Here is a 20,331-nt window from a genome sequence, read left to right as displayed (position 1 = left end):
GAAATAAACCTTATCAATATATATCCACCAGCCAGAGGAGCACTTCAATATACAAAGGAAATATCAACATAATCATAGTTAGTGAGTTCAATACCCCATTGATATTAGTAGATAGATCTTTCAAAAAAATCAATGAAGTAAATGTATATATCTTAAAAGTTCCAACCAAAACTCTAATGAATTTTATTGATATGTTCAGAGCATTATGAACCTAAAAATGCAGAGGGCAAATTTTCTTTGAGTGCACATGGAACAGTTCCTAGGTAGGCCATGGAACTGGCAAGGCTATAAAACAAGCCTAGGTAAATTTCAGAAGGCTGCAATCATTCCTCACATCTGTTCCAACCACAGTGGTGTCAAACTAGAAATTATTACACACGAACACATGGAGGGTAAATAACCTGTTACTAAAAAGTGAATGAATTAACAATGAATTCAAGGAGAAAAATCAAAAAATAACTTGAGACTAATCAAATGAGAACATGATAATTCAAAATCTATGGGACAACATGGAAGCAGTCCTAAGAGGGAAATTCACAGCAATACAGGCCTAATGCAAGAAATAAGAAAAGTCTCAAATGAACAATGTAACCTTTACCAGAAGACATGTTTTAAATGAGCCTATTGGATTGCTTTAAAAGGTGTGTAACATGATCTTAATTTGATTGATTATGACAGTATTCTTTTCTTAGTGATTAAACTTCACCAAATATAAAATATACCATTTTATAGTATAAAATTCAGTATCATTTGGCACATGTACCATGTTGTGTAATGATCACCTCTATTTAGTTCTGAAACCTTTCACCAATCCAGAAGGGAACCTTATTCCCATGAAATTGGAACTCCCGTTCCCCCTACCCAGTCTCTGGAAAACACTTGTCTGATTTCTGTCTCTATTGACACAATTATTATGGAAATTGCATATAAAAGGAACAATGCAATAAAGTAAATATATTTTCCCCTTTGGACTGTGGGGCTCCATGTTTGGAGCATCATCCCATGCACTGATGGTCATAGGTTCAGTTCCCAGTCAGGGCATATATAGAGGTTGTCAGACCAATCCCTGTTGCGGACCATCCTACTTGCAGGCGGCAGCCAATCAAAATCTTTCCCTCACATCAATGTCTCTCTCTCTCTCTCTCTCTCTCTCTCTCTCTCTCTCTCTCTCTCTCTCCATCCCTCTACTCTCCCTAAAATCAGTAAAACGAAAATAAAACATTTTCCAGCTTGAAGATTTAAATATGAAAAGACTAATTTTGCATTACAAACAGAAAAAAATGATAGGAAGGCCATTAGGAAATTTTAAGGGTAAGTGTTACACAAAATTCAATTGAGAGCAAGACAGTTAATTTCACAAGAGAGCACATTACCTTGAAGACTACATTGTCTGATGTAGGACATGCAACAGCAATGCGACGTTTCCTGTAAAATCCACAGCACCAATGAGAGAATCCATGTCTTTAAAAAGGGCAACAAAATTTTCAGTGAAATATCAGCTTTCTGTATATCAAATAAAGATTCTTTATATAATTAACATTGGGCCTATATTTTAGAAACAACGATGATAGAGAAACATCTATCAGCTGCCTACTGCACACTCCCTACTGGGGATGTGCACACAACTAAGATACATGCCCTTGACTGGACTCCAAACTGGGACCCTTGAGTCCGCAGGCTGACACTCAATTAAATGAGCCAAACCCGTTAGGGCAAGGGCCTATGTTTTAAAAAACTTTTAGTTATCTACTTCTGCTGTCACCTCTCCCAGTCTATGAAGTATTTAATGAGCACACTCTGATTGGGAGTAATTTGTTTTCACTACTTATTGGCTCACATAACTTTTATTCCCTGAACTGGAACACATCTGATGACCTAAATCAAGGCAGGAAGATACATTGTTCCTTCCTCATCACCTGTCACTGGTTCAAAGACTAATAGATTTCAGGAAAAAATGGCAGTCTTGCTTTTTTTGCATGGAAACCACTTATTAAGGAGATCCCACTCCTTCCTTTCGCCCTCAAACCACACAGTAATTTCCCTGAAATGGTGGAAAGTTAAATGTCCAAATGCCAAAGAACAAAAGTATATGTTGTTAGCCTCTGTAATATTACATATATACATATGTACTGACCTACTGTATGTTTTATACACATAATAATATAAAATGAATGTCCCTAGGCTGCATATGTGTATGTTTATACAAGTTATGTTTTCGTGTAGGATCTAGTTATGGAAGTGAAGCTATTGGGAAAGGAATGACATACTTGAATATTTGAAACAAGCTCAATTAACCTTCTAAAAAGATGTGCTCATTTCATCTACCAATACTACAGGAGAATGCCTTTTTCCTCTCATGGCCAATCTGGTTTTATTTTTTAAATTTAATAATTATCATTTTATGTTCAAAATATGGTATCTCATTGTTTGTTGATATGCATTGTTTTCTGATCAGCAGGCAAGGGTCTATCTAGTATAAATGTAAATCTGTAAATCATGAATATCAGCTCAAATTGGAATTGGTTTTATAGGAAAAGAATAATTACCTACTGCTAAATACTGCTATAGGCTTACCTATGAGAATTTTCTTTCTCCTTAATAGGAACCTGCTGCTTCTCACTTTGTTCCATGTTGCCTTTCTGCCTCACACCAACATTGTCACTGTTTTCTTCAGCACCATCATGCATGTTATCTGACACTTCCCTTTTACTACTTGTCTTTTTCTCTTGTTCTTCAACCTTTGATGGAAGTTTGATATTGAGGGTATTGTAATTACCTTATTCATTAAAAGGAGTGTGTTGTCATTAGTTCTGTCACTTGTCTTTTATCATTTGGGTTTGTTATTACCTTATTCATTAAAATGACTGCATTCTCACTAATGTTATCTTTTGGCTGCTGGTTATCACTCTGTTCCCTGTTGCTGTGCTGACTCAGTCCACCATTGTTACCGTCATCATCAGCACCATCATGCATGCTTTTTGACGTTTCCCTTTTTCTACTTTTCGCTTCCTCCTCTTCTTCAACCTTTGATGAAAGTTTGATATTATGATTATTGTTATTACCTTATTCATTCAAAAGTTGTATTTTCATTAATTTTATTACAGTAATGACATTGCTATGACTTGAATCAATAAAAATATTTTGAATGTTTAATTTTATCATAACAGGTCATGGAAATTGTAAATTCTGTTTCCTATCTGTTTCTGTATAGGTGAGGGATTATCCAGATTTCTAAAAGGGCTTTCTTAATTTTGTGCACCTATTCACATTATATCCACTCTTTGCTACCTGACATTTCCCCTTCTCAACCTCATCCCATTTATCTATCAGAGACAATGAAATAAAATGGCAAAGATGCCAAATTTCCCACTTTTGTCTTTCCTACCTTGGTCTTGCATTACACAGATTGATTTAGAAGATGTGAAATTGTGCCTCAGTAACAAATAGGAAACCTTCCTCTTTCTTCATGAAGCTATTGTTTCCCACAATGCCTTTTACAATTTTTTAAAGATCTTTAAAATTATCAAAAGTGGTGGAATTAAAAGAACAATATGAACCAATATACTACAACATTGGAGCAGAATGAAGCCAATGAATTGTTAGTTAAAGTTCAATTTTGGAAAGTGAGTAATGTTCCCCTAATTTCAGACCAAATCTTGGTATTTTGGGCCTGATGAATTCTGCTGGCCTTACCCCAAAGAGTCTCTTAGGTTCCATCAAACCATTACGTCCATGGGTACCCAGTGGTGATGAGCTGGTATTTGTGTATGCTGGGACTTTTGCTGAGGGGCCTTACAATCAGAAATGAAATTGAGTTTCAAACTGTCAACATGGTAAGCACCATACACACCTACCTGGTGACTCACTTATCTCTTGGGACTCATATACCAATGGGTGCTCTTTCAGTGATTGACCCCAACAGAAAGCTGGTAGGCAGAAGAGGAACTCAGAGTGACTTGGGCTTTGTTCTTAGTTGCCTCAAGGGCTTCGTGCTGGGAGAAGGAGGCATTGCTGTGCAGCTTGGCCCCTCCCTGGCGCACCTAGGCCTAGAAGAGGCTGTCACAAACACTGCATCACTCTGTAGCTCCATACAGGTTGCTCGGGAAAAATCACAGGCAAAGACTGACATTGACTTACAACAGAGTGCCCACCACCCCCATATCAAGAGGCTCCAGTGGGGAGCTACAGAGCATTAACCAGTTATCTCCACAAGACAAACACTGAAAGGAAGGTCTTGGCACGTGCCATACCACACTGTTGTGCATTACTCAACATTGGGTCAGCCATCACACAGCAGCTTGTATACTGTGGTCAGCCATCCTGAGCAGCAACACCATCCACTAATAGACCAACATCAACACTCTACAAAAGAGGGCTCACATCACACACAAGTGACATTCCTGGAGCTCTTAGCTCTGGTGATCAGAAAGTATGTTCCAATGAGCCTGACAAAACACCTAATACAGAAGGCCATTTTTCCAAGACTTGGAGGCAAAGAACATCTACCCATATTCATGGAAACAAATATAGAGGGAAAGCTTAAATGGGAAGAAAAAGAAATGTGCTCTAATTAAGAAACAGGAAAAATTCCCAGAAAAAAACAAATAAATGAAATCGAGGCAAGATAAGCACCACATACAGAGTTCAAAAACATTGGTACAAAGATGCTCAAGGGACATAGCGAGAACTTCAACAAGGAGACAGTATGTATGAAAAAGTGTTAATAAGTCATAAAAAATATCCACTCAGAAATGAAGAAATAATACCTGAAATGAAGAAAACACAAGAAAGAATCATAGCAGAGAAAATGAAGCATAGAATAGAATCTTTGACTTAGAAGAGAATATAGCAGGAAGCAACCAATTAGAGCAGCAATATATATACTTTTATAAAAGCACACATACTTTTATAAAAGTGTATATAAAGAAGAGATACTTTTATGAAAGTATCTATACTAATAAAAGGATAATATGGTAATTAGACTGGATAGACCGGACATCTTCCGGACTTCCTTTTGGATGTCCTTCTGGACAAAGCCACAGTGGCGGGGGCCAAGGCAGAAGGGGTTATTAGGCAAGCGGGAGAGAGTGGTTTGGGGCGAACAGGATGGCAGGGAAGTGAGGTTAGGGGCATCAGGCAGGAAGGCAAAGGGGTTAGAAATGATCAGGCAGGCAGGCAGGCAGAGTGTTTAGGGGCAATCAGGCAGGCAGACAGGTGAGTGGTTAGGGGTTAGCTGTCCTGAATTGCGAGAGGAAAGTCCAACTGCAGAATCGGGCCTAAACCGGCAGTAAGACATCCCCTGAGGAGTCCCGGATTGGAGAGGGTGCAGGCCAGGCTGAAGGAACCCCCTCTAGTGCATGAATTTTGTGCACTGGGCCTCTAGTATATATATTATTTTTCTCAATTAAACTAGTTTAAGAAATTTCTTGGATAACAGAAAACATAGCAATGTCCATAGGCACACCAGAAGGAGGAGAACAAGAGAAAAATTAAGAACCTATTTGAGAAAATAATGACTGAAAACTTCCTTAGCCTGGTGAAGAAGAGGCCACACAAGTGCAGGATGCAAAGAGAGTCCCAAACAAGACACTTTGTAATTAAGATGGAAAAGCTTCAAGAAAAGGAGATCTAAGAAGCAGAGAGGGAAAACCAGATAGCACCCAATAAGGGAGTCCCCATAAGTCTATTAGATGCTTTCTCAACAGAAACATTTCAGGCTGATAGTTACTGGTACAAAATATTCAAAGTGATAAAACAGTAGGACCTACAACCAAGACTACTCTACTCATCAAAGGTATCATTTCTAATTGAAGAGGAGATAAAGAGCTTCCTAGGTAACCTAAAGAAGTTCATCACACACACAAAAAAAGAGACAATATCATGGGAAATGTTAAAGTGGCTTCTATATAAAAAGCAAAAGAAAAAGGCAGGGGACATAATTTTAAAGAATAAAATAGCAATAAGCCAGTACCTATCAATAATCCCTGTAAATGCCCAGCAGGAGGCATATATGTCTTAAAAGCTCCAATCAAAAGACAGAGTTAAATGGATGGCTAAGAAAACAAGATCCTAATATGTGCCATCTAAAAAAGAACATCTTCAGAAAAAGATACACACATACTGAAAGGAAAAAGAAGGAAAAAGATATTTCCTGAAAATACAAACAAAAAGGGCCCTAGTCTGGTGTCTCATTTGGTTAGAGTGTTGGCCCAATGTGCCAACTTTGTGGGTTTAATCTCTCATCAGGGATATATAAGAAGCAACCAATGAATGCATAAATAAGTGGAGCAACAAATCAATGTTTCTTCCTTTTTCTGTCTATCCTTTTTTCTCTCTCTCTCAAATCAATAAATACAAATTCACTTAAAAAATATTCCTGTGGCCGGTGTTGCTCAACAGTCAAGTGTCTACCTAAGAAACAAGAGGTTACCAGCCTGGTCAGGGCACACGCCCGGAATACAGGCCAAATCCTCAGAAGCAGGCATGAAGAAGGCAGAGGATGGATGTTTCTCTCTTCTTGATGTTTAGAGCTCTTTATCCCTCTCCCTTCCTCTCCCTGAAATCAATAAAAATGTATTTAAAAAATAAAATAAAATATATTTCTTAAATATTTTTAAATGCAAACAACAGCAAAAGCTGGGATAGCAATACTTATTTCAGAGAAAATAGAAGTTAAATCTAAGACTATAGAAAGAGACAAAGGAGGCCATTGCATAATGATATGGGATCAATCTAACAAGAAGAAATTACATTTATAAACAGGAGCACTTCAATCCATAAAGCAAATATTGATACCATCATAGTTAAAATATTAAATTCTCCATTGACATCAAAGAATAGATCTTACAAAAAAATCATGAAGATAACAGCACCTTTAAGGACATATTTTACCTGATGCATTTCATTTTTATTTTCAGAGTGTTATTACCCTAAACTTGCAGGGTATAAATTTTCTTCAAGTGTACATGGAATAATTTCCAAACTAGACCATGAGTAAAGCCATAAAACAAGCCTCAGTAAATTTAAAAAGATTGAAATCATTTTACACATCTTCTCCAAGCACAATGGTATCCAACAAGAAATCAATTTAAGAAGAAAAAAAAAAGAAAAAGAAAACCGTAAAAAAACACACAAACACTTGGAGAGTTCAGAGAAGTCACTGGGTTAAAAATGAGATCAAGGAAGAAATCAAATGATACCTTGACACAAATGAAATGAGAACATGACAACTAAAAATCTATGGGACATCATGAAAGCAGTTCTAAGAGGGAAACTCACAGCAATACAGGCCTATCTCAAGAAATAAGAAAAATCTCAAATTAACAATGTAACCTTTACCAGAAGACATGATTTAAATGAGCCTAATGAAGTGGTCGGCAAACTTACGGCTCGGCAAACCGCAGCTCATGAGCCACATGTGGCTCTTTGGCCCCTTGAGTATGGCGGTATTTTGTGGAAGACCCACACTCAAGGGGCCAAAGAACCGCTTGTAGCTCCAGAGCCGTGGTTTGCCGCCCAAGGGCCTATTGGATTATTTTAAAAGGTGTGTGACATGATCTTAATTCTATTGATTGATTATGACAGTATTCTTTTCTTAGTGATTTAACTTCAACGAACATCAACCATTTTAAAGTGAAAAATTCAGAAGCATTTGGCACATGTACCATGTTGTGCACTGATCACCTCTATTTAGTTCCAAAAACCTTCATCACTCCAGAAGGGAACCTCATTCTCATGAAATAGGAAATCTCCATTCCCCTACCCAGTCTCTGTCAAACACTTGTCTGATGTCTGTCTCAATGGACTCACTTATTGGGGCAATTGCATATAAAAGGAATCATACAATAAAGTAAATATATTTTGCACTGTGGACTGTGGGTCACAGTGTTTGGAGTGTCCACCCATGCACTGAAGGGTCACAGGTTCAATTCCCATTTCAATATTCCCAAGTTATCAGTTCAATCCCTATTGTGGACCATGCAGGAGGCAGCTAATCAATGTTTGTTTCTCACATCAAAGTGTCTCTCTCTCTCTCTCTCTCTCTCTCTCTCTCTCTCTCTCTCTCTCTCTCTGTCCCCTACCCCTTCCACTCTCTCTAAAATCAATAAAGCAAACAAATATTTCCTTGCTTGAGGATTTAACTACGAAAAGACTAATTTTACATTACAAACATAAAACAATGATAGGAATGCCACTAGGAAATTTTAAGAGTAAGTGTTACACAAATTCAATTGAGAGCAAGAAAATCAATTCCACAAGAGAACACTTTACCTTGAAGACTAAGTTGTCTGATGTAGGACATGCAACAGCAATGCGATGTTTGCTGAAATATCCACAGCACAAATGAGGGAATTCATTTTCAAAAACAAAACAAAACAAAATTTTCAGTGGAAGACCAGCTTTATGTATATCAAATAAAGATTCTTTATATAATTAACACTAGGCCTATGTTTGAAAAAAGCTTTTAGTTATCTACTTCTGCTGTGACCTCTCCCAGCCTATGAACTATTTAATGGACACATGCTGACTAGGATTAATTGGTTTTCACCACTTACTGGCTGACATAACTTTTATTCCCTGAAGTGGAACACATCTGATGACCCAAATTAAGGCAGGAAGATACATTGTTCCTTCCTCATCATCTGTCCCTGGTTCAAAGACTAAGCGATGTCAGTCAAAAATGCATTCTTGTTTCTTTAGCATGGAAACCACTTATTAAGGAGATCCCATTCCTTCCATTAATCCTCAAGCCATACAGCAAGTTCTCTGAAATGGTGGGAAGTTAAATATTCAAATGCATATATATGCTGTTAGCCTTCCCACTCCTACATCACACTTTTGCAGGCTCCATACAGTCTCCAACATTTAAATCTTAAGCTTATGAAGGCACAGACTCATGAAACAAGCATGGGCTCAAATGACCAAGAATAGGAGCTCTCTGTTTTCCTTGCTCTTGGAAAAGAAAATAAATGAAGTCTGAGTGATCAACTCATAACACAGGTGTGTCACCCAACTCCATTAGTGATTTGACATCTAGTCTTACTCTTACTCAACCCTCTGTGTACATGGGAGTCACATCAGCTAATTGGAAAACAGGTAGAGGACAGAAGACACCTGCCTTGGGCCATAGATCTATGTAGTTCAGCCATCTCCCATCCCCTAGGACTCTAGGGAACCTAAGCTCCACTCTGTGAGTCAGAGTTCAGGTTGATGAGACCATAGTTGTATTTGTGATCAAAAGAATCTTTCCAGAGCCTCCAATTTTTTTAAATATCTTTCTAAAGAAACCTTGAATGTTCCTAGCTCCTCCAATTAAACAAATAAACAGGAGAACAACAACCTCCTCAGGAGATCCTTGAGCCCAATATTTTAATCTGCCAAATCATGTGGCCTTCCTTCTTAAAATGTATCTTTAACTTGTCTTATCTCCATCTGCATTCTAAAACTCTATTCCAATCACAACCCAGTGTTGTTCCTCTTGAAACCTGGGATTCCCCTTCTAAAGCCATTCTTATCTTCTATTGACTGCATTCACTGCCCACTCCCCATATTTGTATTTTGAACCTCACCTGCAGAATGATAAAGAAGGAAGAGTATTACACTCATCAACCTGAATTTACAAGTCAGTTCCAACTTTTACTATACCCCAATAAGTCATTTTAAAATCTTTGAATTTCTAATACTCCATGCAACCAACCACTTGGCCAGGACATTAAACACTGGTTGAAGAGCTAGAGGGAATTGTGTTTAATTAATTTCTAGGCTTTCTTAAATTCCTGAAATTCTTTGTGCCTTTGATTCTGTCTATAGAAAAATGGAGAACACCATATGTGGCAGAATTGGAAAAAAAAAAATTACATAATGAAAGAAACGTCCTGTTGAAATCGGTTTGGCTCAGTAGATAGAGCGTCGGCCTGTGGACTGAAGGGTCCCAGGTTCGATTCCAGTCAAGGGCATGTACCTGGGTTGTGGGCACATTCCCAGTAGGAGATGTGCGGGAGGCAGCTGATCCATGTTTCTCTCACATCGATGTTTCTAACTATCTCTCTCCCTTCTTCTCTGTAAAAAATCAATAAAACATATTTTTAAAAAAAAAGAAAGAAAGAAACGTCCAAAAAAGTAGAGAATAAAAAATTTTAAAGTCAAGAAGTCATGGGAGAATTAAGATAGTGTATAGCAACAATGAAAAAACCTCATACAATTAGGTTAAGGTACTAGCCTGAAAAGAAAACCAGACTGGGAAGACAATAAATAAAGAAATCAAATAGAAATATCCTCTAAGTACCTGCTGAATTTAATGAAGTTAACAGGGTTTATACATAGATATTCTCTACTTACAGATGAATAATTCATTACAAGATGTAAAGATATCATTTTAACCTAACCAGGCCTTGCTTAGGTATACTCTTTGGTTCTGTGGCCATAGCTAACTGCTATAAACCCTAGTAGCTTTGGCGGGAAGAAAAAGGTTCTATTTACTGATACCACTACAATTGTCAAGAATAGTAAGGTAAGCCCTAACCGGTTTGGCTCAGTGGATGATAGAGCATCAGCCTGTGGACTGAAAGGTCCCAGGTTCGATTCCGGTCAAGGGCATGTACCTGGGTTGCAGGCACATCCCCAGTGGGGGGTGTGCATGAGGCAGCTGATCGATGTTTCTCTCTCAAAGATGTTTCTAACTCTCTCTCTCCCTTCCTCTCTGTAAAAAATCAATAAAATATATTAAAAAAATTATTAAAATATATTAGAAAAAAGAATAGTAAGGTAAGTGCTTGGACTAACTAGGTCTCTTAGAAAAACTCTAAATCAGAGTTAACACACAATCAGATTTACTTTCTGAGTTGATCTGATTCGCTTCTCTATCTCAAGCCAGTGCTACACAGGAATTTATCAGACATGTTGAGGAACAACGGAATAGATTTGGAAGTCAAACAGGTGGACACACGGTAACTATAGAATCAGGTGTCAATTCCTCCACCTCCCTGCACCACAGTTCCCACATTAATAAAAATTTGCCTAATTATTACAATAGCACAGCTACTTTGAAAGTTATTGTGATGACTAAATAACACAGGTTAGTTACATAATATAGGGCCGACTCTAGCCAATAGTTGACTACTCTAGAACTGTTAGATTCTTTTCTTAGTATTCCTTTAGGTAAAATATTGTTTTTAAAAATCCACAAAATCCTACCTGTATAAAGACTCTTCTTCAGATATCTCACGTACTATTAAGGAAAAAGGTAAAATACATTTTGAAACAATAATATAAATATACAGGAAATTAAAAGTACCTGAGTAATGCTTTGTTAGAAAGTATTCCTTTGGAACCACACACCATATACCAGGGTCAATATTAATCATAGTGTCGGTAGGCCATTAATACATTAAGAATTCTTACCTTCTCTTTTTAAATATATCAAATGAAAGAAAGAAAAGAATGGGATCTGATATGTACAATGGACATAATCCCAAACAAACCCCATTAGACTGACAGAAAATGGTATGGATGGTAAAAGCAGAATCATAAACTAACAGTATCAAACTAATATAGCATGAATTTTATGGACTCCTTTCACTAAGAAAGTTTAGAAGACTGTACTTATTTTTCCATAACACAATACAACTTCTCCAGTTCGTTAGTGAAGATGCGCTAGTTTAGGATGAAACACTCTATCACAAAAAAGCTTGGTCGCCAAGTACTACACTTTGCAGCCTAGCAAAACATAGGAAACAGACTCTTTCTAGCAACATTTCTAACTGCAAGATAAGTAGAAAAGACTTTGTGACACCAGTTGTATAACGTAGAATCCCTTGAGACTGTCTTCTTCCAAGGCTACCTTGTATCTGTTACCACATCCTTGTGCAGGGGGGTTCAGACGGGGAGGGCTCTGCAGTAGTGCATGAGGTCATTTTTCTCAACCCTGCCCAGCAGCTGGCAAATGCCTGTAGAAATCAAGCTTGTTCTGCTTGTATGGCATATGTCATCATAGCCTATGCTGATGAACAATAAGCCACAATAATTATCACATGTCATATAATAGTGTTCTAGTACTTGCAGAGTTCTTTCTATTTCCTCCTTTTCTTAATTTCTTATAAAAATGAAAGCATGGCTTTCCCATTAAAGGAAGTTGTTGGAAGTCAAAAAGTCAAAGAAATATTACCCAGAATGTAGGGATATCCATGGATATTCCAACAAACTCAACATGTATGGAAACATACTGGTCTTTTCAGTTGAACTGTTGCTCTTTCCTGTTCATCTCACAAAGACATATTCTTCATGTACAATCTAAATGCCAGTGCACTGCCTGGAAACCTACAAAACACCTTGCATTTCTCTCTCCCCGCCAATGTTTTACATTGATTCGTCACAAAATTATATGAACTAGACCTCTTCTCTGTCTCTGCTTTGTTTTGTTACTGTCAACTGCCCTAGTCAAACAATGGCACTTAACAGATGGCTCTCACAGGGGGAAAATCCCACCAATTATTATTGTTTCCTCTTAAATTAATAAGTTTTTTAGAGCAGAAACAATGAGAAAGACATAGTCCTAGAAAAACAATGACATTTTAAATGGAATAAATTGAGCTTTCTGATTCACCTCTGCATGGATAGGTGAAACTTCATAATAAACTAATGCTAGCCCGAAGAGGCAAAATCTTCCTTTGTTTCCCAGTCTCCTTATGTGCTTTCCTATCATCTCTTATTTATATGCGGTGCCAGGGGGTTCACTAGGAAATGAGAAATCACAGGCCAAATACAAGCTGTCCTCAGGTTTTGTAAAGAAATGTCTCACTGGAACACAGTCATGCCTGTTCACTTAAAGATTGTCTAGTACGTCTCTCACAGTACAATGGCAGACTTGAGTAAATATTACAGACCACATTGCCTAAAATCAGGTCTATTACAGGCAAATCTTGCTAATACCTACTTCATATCACAACCAGAGGGCCCTAATCAAACCTAATCTTGTTACACTTCTGCTCAGAACTCCTGAGTCGCTGTGGTAAATATTGCTGGCTCCCTTCCTCTGTCTCCACTCTTGCTGGAGAACCATAACTCTGTTTGGACATTCACTGTCATGAAACACAACGAAGGTGTTATCTCCCATGCTGCAAGAAGAGAAATAATTATACTGAGCTCATCACTGTAACTAGTTTACCACTCACTGGTTTAGGAATGACTATGTGATGTAACCCAAGCCTATAATATGTTAGGAAGGGGAAGTCAAATGCAAGGCAATCAGTTTTCTTCCAAATTAAAAGAAACATATTGGCCACGCCAGTGTGATTCAGTGGATTGAAAATCATCTCATGGACCAAGAGACGCCTGGTAGGACTCCCATTTAGGGCATATGCCCAGGTTACAGGCTTGATGCCCAGTATTAGTGGGCACGAGGCAGCCGAGTCATGTGATTGTTTCCTTGATATTTCCATCTCTCTCTCCCTTTCCCCTCTTCTCTCACTCTATATCAATAAAAGCTTATTTTAAAAAAAAAAAATTAAAGGAAGCACATATCTCAATATCACTAATCAGGAAATGCAAATGAAAGCCATAATGAAGTGCCAGCTCACTACTCTCAAAAATTCTGTCATCAAAATATCTACACTAATAAAAGAGAAACATGCAAATTGGTGTCACTCTGCTATGCCCAACAGCCAATCGGATGAGTATGCAAATTAATCCAACAAAGATGGTGTTTCATTTGCATACACAGGCACTGAGCGGAGAATGAAGGCTCTGGCCAAAGTGAAGCCTGAATATTGTGAAGACTGAAGACTGAAGACTGAAGACTGAAGAGGTTTGGCAGCAGAGAAGCCAAGGCTTGCTGCGGTCGAACCAAAGACAAGGATTCTGGGTGCCGGAAGAAAACCCGCAGGAAAACCTTGAGTGGTGGCCAGAAGCTGGAGGCTTGGGTTTCAGCAGGCGATGGAGGAAGTCAAGCTTCCAGCCTGCTCTGGCCATTGCTCAAGGGAGAGAACAACAAGCAGGCACAGCCAGGAGTCTGAGAGATCAACACAGGGGGGTGCCTACTCCAAGTTTCCATGGTGTGGCTGGGGGCAGGCCCTCAGTGGACACACACACACACACACACACACACACACACACACACACTAGGTGCCTACTATGAGCCTCTGATGCAGCTGGGGGCAGGCCCCAAGTGGGGACAAACACACACACACACACACGGGACGACTGCTCCGAGCATTAAATGTGGCTGGGGGCAGGTCCCAGAGGACACACACACACACACACACACACACACGGCTCATGCTCTAAGCCTCGGTTGCCAGACCGTGGCTTAGGCCTGCTACCTATGGGAAGCTGGCCTAAGCCATCAGCAGCGCATCCACTGCAGGCTCCTGGACTGTGAGAGGGGGCAGGCTGGGCTGAAGGACCCCCATTCCCCGGTGCAGTAATTTCATGCACCAGGCCTCTAGTAAATAAACAACAAGTGTTGGTGAGGATATGAAGAACAAGAAAACTTTTGTGTACTATTCATATGATTGTAAATTGGTAGAGTCATTGTAGACAACAACATGGAATTTTTTCAAAAATTTGGAAATAGAACTGCCATTCCACTTCTGTATATTTATATAACAAATACATGAACAGGAATTTGAAAAGATATCCACACCCCTATGTTCACTGCACCATTATTTACAATAGCCAAGATATATAAACACTCTAGGTGTCCTTATATAGATAAATGAATAAAGAAGATGCAACATATGTGATATTACTCAGATGTAAAAAAGAACAAAATTTTGTCACTTAGTGCAACATCCATGGACTGAGTGGAGATTATGCTAAGTGAAATAAGACTTAGAAAGACAAATATCTTATCTCACTTACATGTGCAATCTAAAACCACAAAGCAAACAAAACAAAACCACACCCCATTGTTACAAAGAACAAAGTGATGTTTGCCAGAGGGTAGTGAGTTGAAGAGGTAGCTGAAATAGAAGAATATGAATAAGAAGTGCAGAATTCTAGTTATAAAATATATAGACAACAGACATCTACTGTACAGCAAAGGGAATGTGTCAATCTTATCTAGTAAAAGGGTAATATGCAAATTGACCATCACTCCAACACACAAAATGGCTGCACCCATGTGGACACAAGATGGCCAGCAGGGGAGGTCAGTTGTGGGCTATTACGCCAGCATGAGAGGGAAGTAGGGAGGTACCAGGCCTGAAAGGGAGGGCAGCTGGGGGAGACCCAGAAAACCAGGAGAGGGCAGTTGTGGGGTCACAAGGCCAGCAGGGGAGGGCAATTGGAGTCAACCTGTCCTGCACAGGAGGACATAAGGCGACCAAGCTGGCAGGGTAAAGCAGTTAGGAGTTACCAGGCTGGCAGAGGAACAGTTAGGCATCTAACAGGCTGGCACAGGAGTGGTTCGGGTCAATGAGCAGGCAGGCAGGCTAGCAATTGGGAACCAGCAGTCCTGGATTGTGAGAGGGATGTCAGACTGCCCATTTAGGCCCAATCCGAGGAGGATCAAGCCTAAACGGGCAGTCAGAAGTCTCTTGAGGGGTCCCACATTGGAGAGAGTGCAGGCTGGGTTGAGGGACACACCCCCTCCCTCATGCATGAATTTCATGCACCTGGCCTCTAGTACTGTAATGACATGGTATGGTGATAGATGGTAACTAGACTTACCATGGTGATGCATCATAAGATATGTAAAAGTCAAACCTCTATGTCACACAACTGAAAGTAATATATTGTGTGCCATCTAGACTTTAACAAAACATTTAAAATTGAGCAAAGATTGGGCCTTCACATAGTGTCATGTGAGAATAGGATGCTTTAGAGCCATCGCTAATTCTCTCACCAGGAAAGCAGACATAAGCACTGACAACCTCACAGCTGAATATGGGACAACACCTAGGATCCTAATGACATCACTGAACACCAAAACAATCCTGGTTCCTATTGTTTCAGCCTCTTAATTAGGCTACCCATTATTACCTGAAGCTAAAAGCATTCTATCTGATAAATTTCCCAAGGCCACAGGATAATATTTAGTCCTCTCTGTAGTACTAAAGACTTTCATAAGCTTGCTTTAGCTAGGCACTCCCCTCATTCCCACCCATTCCCACAGCACACATTTTGCACATTGAAGTGGTACAGCTCAAAAATCCTCCAAAGTTATGGTGCACATCATAGCCCTTGGACTCATGTTCTTATTGCCAAATATCACCCTTCTGCCCCTTTAACCTGGCAAACATCTCCATCTGCAGGCTTAATATAAATCTCATCCATATTTTTATTTTATATTAATTATTTTATTTGTGTGTAGGCAAATTTTAGAGGACATTTAGTATTAAAGTTGGAGATAGTGAAACAAGAAAAGCCTGGGGAAATGAGCCCAGGCTCACTAAGAAGTCAGGTTTAGAGGGTTTGCCCAGGATGAATTGCTAGTGACCATTGTTGCACTGGTTGGAAGCCTCCTGGGGTCCCTTAGAGTTTAGGAGAATCATCCCTGTGGGGAAAGAAAATGGGGAAGTCTTGGGTGTGCAAGCATGTCTTTATTTTTCTTTAATTTTTAGCACCTTTTAAACATTGATTTAAGAAAAAGAGAGATTGGGAGAACATTGGTTTTTTGTTCCACTTATTTAAGTATTCATGAGTTGATTCTGGTATGGACCATGACCAGGGATCAAACCCACAACTTGGCCCATTGGTACAGTACTTTAAGCAAGTGACCAACCAGCCAAGCTTCACCACATTTTTAAAGCTAATTCTCATCATGGCCTTAAAGTTGCTGGCACCTGCTACACACCAATAAAAAAGAATAAATAATGATAATAATAAGCTTCTAGTGTGTTCTACCACCAAGCAATCACTGAATAAAGTATAGTAATAAATAAAAATGGCAATAACCAGCTCTTGGAGGGCAGAGACTGTGTTTTTAAAACATTTCAATTCTGCAACATCAGAATAGCATTCAGTACATAAATGGCACCTGAGAGTTAAATAGTACACCAGTAAGCAGACAAATTAATAAGCGAATTTTGACATTGTCTTTGAAAATTCTGATGAGATAAACACAGACATAAAGCAGTGACAGCTCACATATTATGAGATCAAGGTCAAAATGATATTGCATCTTTGTATTTCCTATAAGTTACAAAATCAACCTACACAAATCCTCTTGTAAAGGTCTACTAAGGTGTCCTCCTACAGTTCCGGTTCAGATTGCAAAATGTAGTAGGTGCCAAATCTGGGTAGGACACTAGCATCTTTGTCACTGTGAAACACTTTTGTACGTTTTTACAATGTATTGATTCCCGAGTTGGGTTTTTATATACAGCATTTATTATGATTATCTTTTGATCAATACAAAGAGAGCCTCTTGTCCTAAAGAAATTGCAGTGTCCTGACAACTATACAACAAACAGGAGGAACCATCTTGTTCTAATGCATCAACATACCTCATTCTGTTCTGACTTCTGAGGAATGAAGTTGATGATAGTGAGGCCTTTTTGGCATAATATGTAAAGTACCTATGATTCTCAACATGTATTTCCCTTCTGACTTCTGTGCTATTGGTAGGTATCTTATAAAACAACCTCAAAGGTCCCAGACAGTGTGGTTCATTGATTGAGGGTTGACCTTTGAACCAGGAGGTCAAGGTTCCATTAGTGATTAAAGCACATGCCCCCTTTATGGGCTAGGTTCCTAGTATGGAGAATGCAGGAAGTAGATAATCAATGATTACCTCTCATCTTTGATGTTTCTCTCTCTCTCTCTCCCTCTCCCTTTCTCTCTGAAATCCATAAAAGTATTACTAAAAAAATTATTTCACTGGGATAGTTGGACACTAAGTGTTGAAGTTCTTATTGTTTGCCATTTGTTTGTGGTACCAGGAAAGTATTGTTGAGTTCCCACTTTTAGCGACTTTTTTAGTGAGACAAATCACTCTGTAAAAACAGATTTTCAGCTCTAGCCAGTTTGGCTCAGTCAGAGAGCATCAGCCTATGAACTGAAGGGTCCGGGGGTTGGTTCTGTTAAAGGTCACATGCCTTGGTTGACTGCTCAATCCCAGGGGGGGGGGCATGCAGGGGGCAGCTGATCAATGATTTTCTCTCATCATTGATGTTTCTACCTCTCTCTCCCTCTCTCTTCCTCTCTCCAATAAATAAAAATATTTTTAAAAAACAAACAAACCAGCTTTCATTCACTAAATGTAATCCATTGCCTGTAAAAACTACACAAAATGTCCATTTTATATAACAAGTCCAGTCTATTACAATGTGAAAATAGAGAAAACATACGGCATCCTAACTTAAAATATTTTTTTCTTTTTTACATAAAAATATCACATAGGATTTTATGGATCAATACTAAATAAATGAACTTTTCAAACAATATTGACCCAGATTTTAAAATTACCTAAACTTAATTTTTTTCAATAATACTGAATACAATAAACATTCACATGAAACTTACACATTGTTTGTTTTTTATTGTTCCTTCATTATCAAAATTTCCTTACACTTAATTCATTTATGGTGGGGCCACCAAGAGTAATTCACTATCAGAAGTCTTACCAAGATTGTTACTGTCAGAAGATTTCATAGGACTTCTTTCTTCTTTATTTTCAGAAGTTGATTGTTGGTTGCTGTGAATAAAAAATGGTGATAAATGATATTACCATCGTAATACAAATATAAAAATATTTTCCAAATATTGTAAATTCTTCGCATATTTCAGAGAATATCAGAGTTAATATTAAAACATTAATTATACAACACACTTCAAATTTGTAAGTTCTACAAACTTTTTATGAACATGTAATTTTTAAAGAAATGTCGCATAAAAGAGTCATGATTTGAAGGCAGTCTAGTTCAGTGACTTAATTAGAGTTAGCTTGACATAATGGCAAGTTTCTTGAACTCAGACTTCCTAGCTCTATAAATATAGCTATTTCTTCTCAAACAAGTCACTTTTCTGTGGCTCATGGTCTTCCTCTACAAAATAAAAATCTAACTGCCTTACTTTAGAAGGTTGCTAGGAGACTGAAATGAAAGAACACATCAAAAAGAGATGCTCAGAGAAACAGTAAGGAAAAGGGAAAATCTGTTATTGAACTCGATTTGTTGAAACTGTGTTGGAATCCCAAAAAAACCCTAATGTGGGTTTTTCATAGTTTCTAAAATTCAAATGTTGCCGTTTTCTGAAAATGCTATTAATTTTGGTTATTACCTGGCTTTTCTTTGTGTTTTGTGATTCAGGGTATCTCAGTTACTATATAACTTGCAACTAAATCTATGTACAAATATCTTACCTCATGAACTCAGATAGCAAAAAGCTCCCTTAGTTTTTTTTTGATTCATGTGAATTATAGAAAATTAATAGAAGGCAGGACCTGGCCTGGACCACTACTATCCCTTCTCTTCTTTCTTCTTCCTCAAACTGTGAACCAGCATATCTTTATGACATGAAAACTATGCTTAATCTCCATGTCCTCTCCCCATTGGCTTGGAAGATAGAATCCTACTTGTCACACATGGATACTGATGGGTCATGCACACATAGCAATTGTAAGGACAATTAACCTACTTTTGAATCAGAGCGTTCTGTTGATTGGCTTCCATCTGAGACACAATTTAAAATATTTTGAAACCTGAGGAAATTCAACTCACTTGGGAGTGTTTCATTGTTATGGCAAAGAGATCACTTGAGGGGCCAATCTCTATTTTGGAATCTCAGACAAGCTGGTGCCTACTGCTCTTGGAAAGGCAATGTGGGACCTTCCACTATCTGAACAAAGGTGCTCTATAGGATTTAATGTGAACCCGGGAAGAGAACTGGTGACAAGGGAGGAAGGAATGTCTGGTCTTTTTCTGTAGCATTATTTGACCTCGCTGACACCTTAGAATGTTTCCAACTAACACTTGTTTCTTCTATCCTAAGGCCTTGCTTGTTTCACTGTCCCCAACTTTAACAAATGTACTCTATGAATAAAATATAAAAGAATGAACAATTGTACCCTTCCACCTGATGATCTTTCAAACCTCTAGTTACTAAAAATTCCACCATTTTTTCCTTGTTTTCATGTTTGGCAAGTGAAAGTGGTGTGAAGTCATCCTGTAGAGCAGAAGAAACAATTTATAATACATAAAATTACAGGTATCCAAACTGAATATTTGAATTTAAAAAGATCCTCTGAACTTAAACATATACTATAGGAAGTAAATAAAAAGCACCCCCTTTTGCTCTGGCTCATGTTCTCAGTGGTTAGACCTTGGGACTGCACATTGAAGGGTCCAGGTTTAATTCCCATTAAAGAGCACGTTCTCAGATAGCAGGCTTGAT

General features: G+C 38.4%; 1 protein-coding gene across 1 annotated transcript in view; it reads right to left on the bottom strand.

The window, feature by feature from the left end:
• LOC132235986 (ankyrin repeat domain-containing protein 26-like) overlaps positions 1 to 20,331 on the bottom strand; it is a 77,101-nt gene that overhangs the window by 33,667 nt on the left and 23,103 nt on the right. Inside the window, exons 8-13 of the mRNA XM_059699283.1 lie at positions 20,006 to 20,103; positions 18,564 to 18,634; positions 3,694 to 3,791; positions 2,848 to 3,024; positions 2,575 to 2,738; positions 1,374 to 1,425 (exon numbers count right to left, since the gene is read on the bottom strand). Of these exons, the coding sequence (XP_059555266.1) occupies positions 1,374 to 1,425; positions 2,575 to 2,738; positions 2,848 to 3,024; positions 3,694 to 3,791; positions 18,564 to 18,634; positions 20,006 to 20,103 (660 nt within the window). The remainder of the gene's footprint in view (positions 1 to 1,373; positions 1,426 to 2,574; positions 2,739 to 2,847; positions 3,025 to 3,693; positions 3,792 to 18,563; positions 18,635 to 20,005; positions 20,104 to 20,331) is intronic.

Source organism: Myotis daubentonii, chromosome 1, assembly GCF_963259705.1.
Source record: "Myotis daubentonii chromosome 1, mMyoDau2.1, whole genome shotgun sequence".
NCBI lineage: Eukaryota > Metazoa > Chordata > Mammalia > Chiroptera > Vespertilionidae > Myotis > Myotis daubentonii.
Note: the sequence above shows the minus strand (reverse complement) of the source record. Positions and strands in the feature narration are given on the sequence as shown.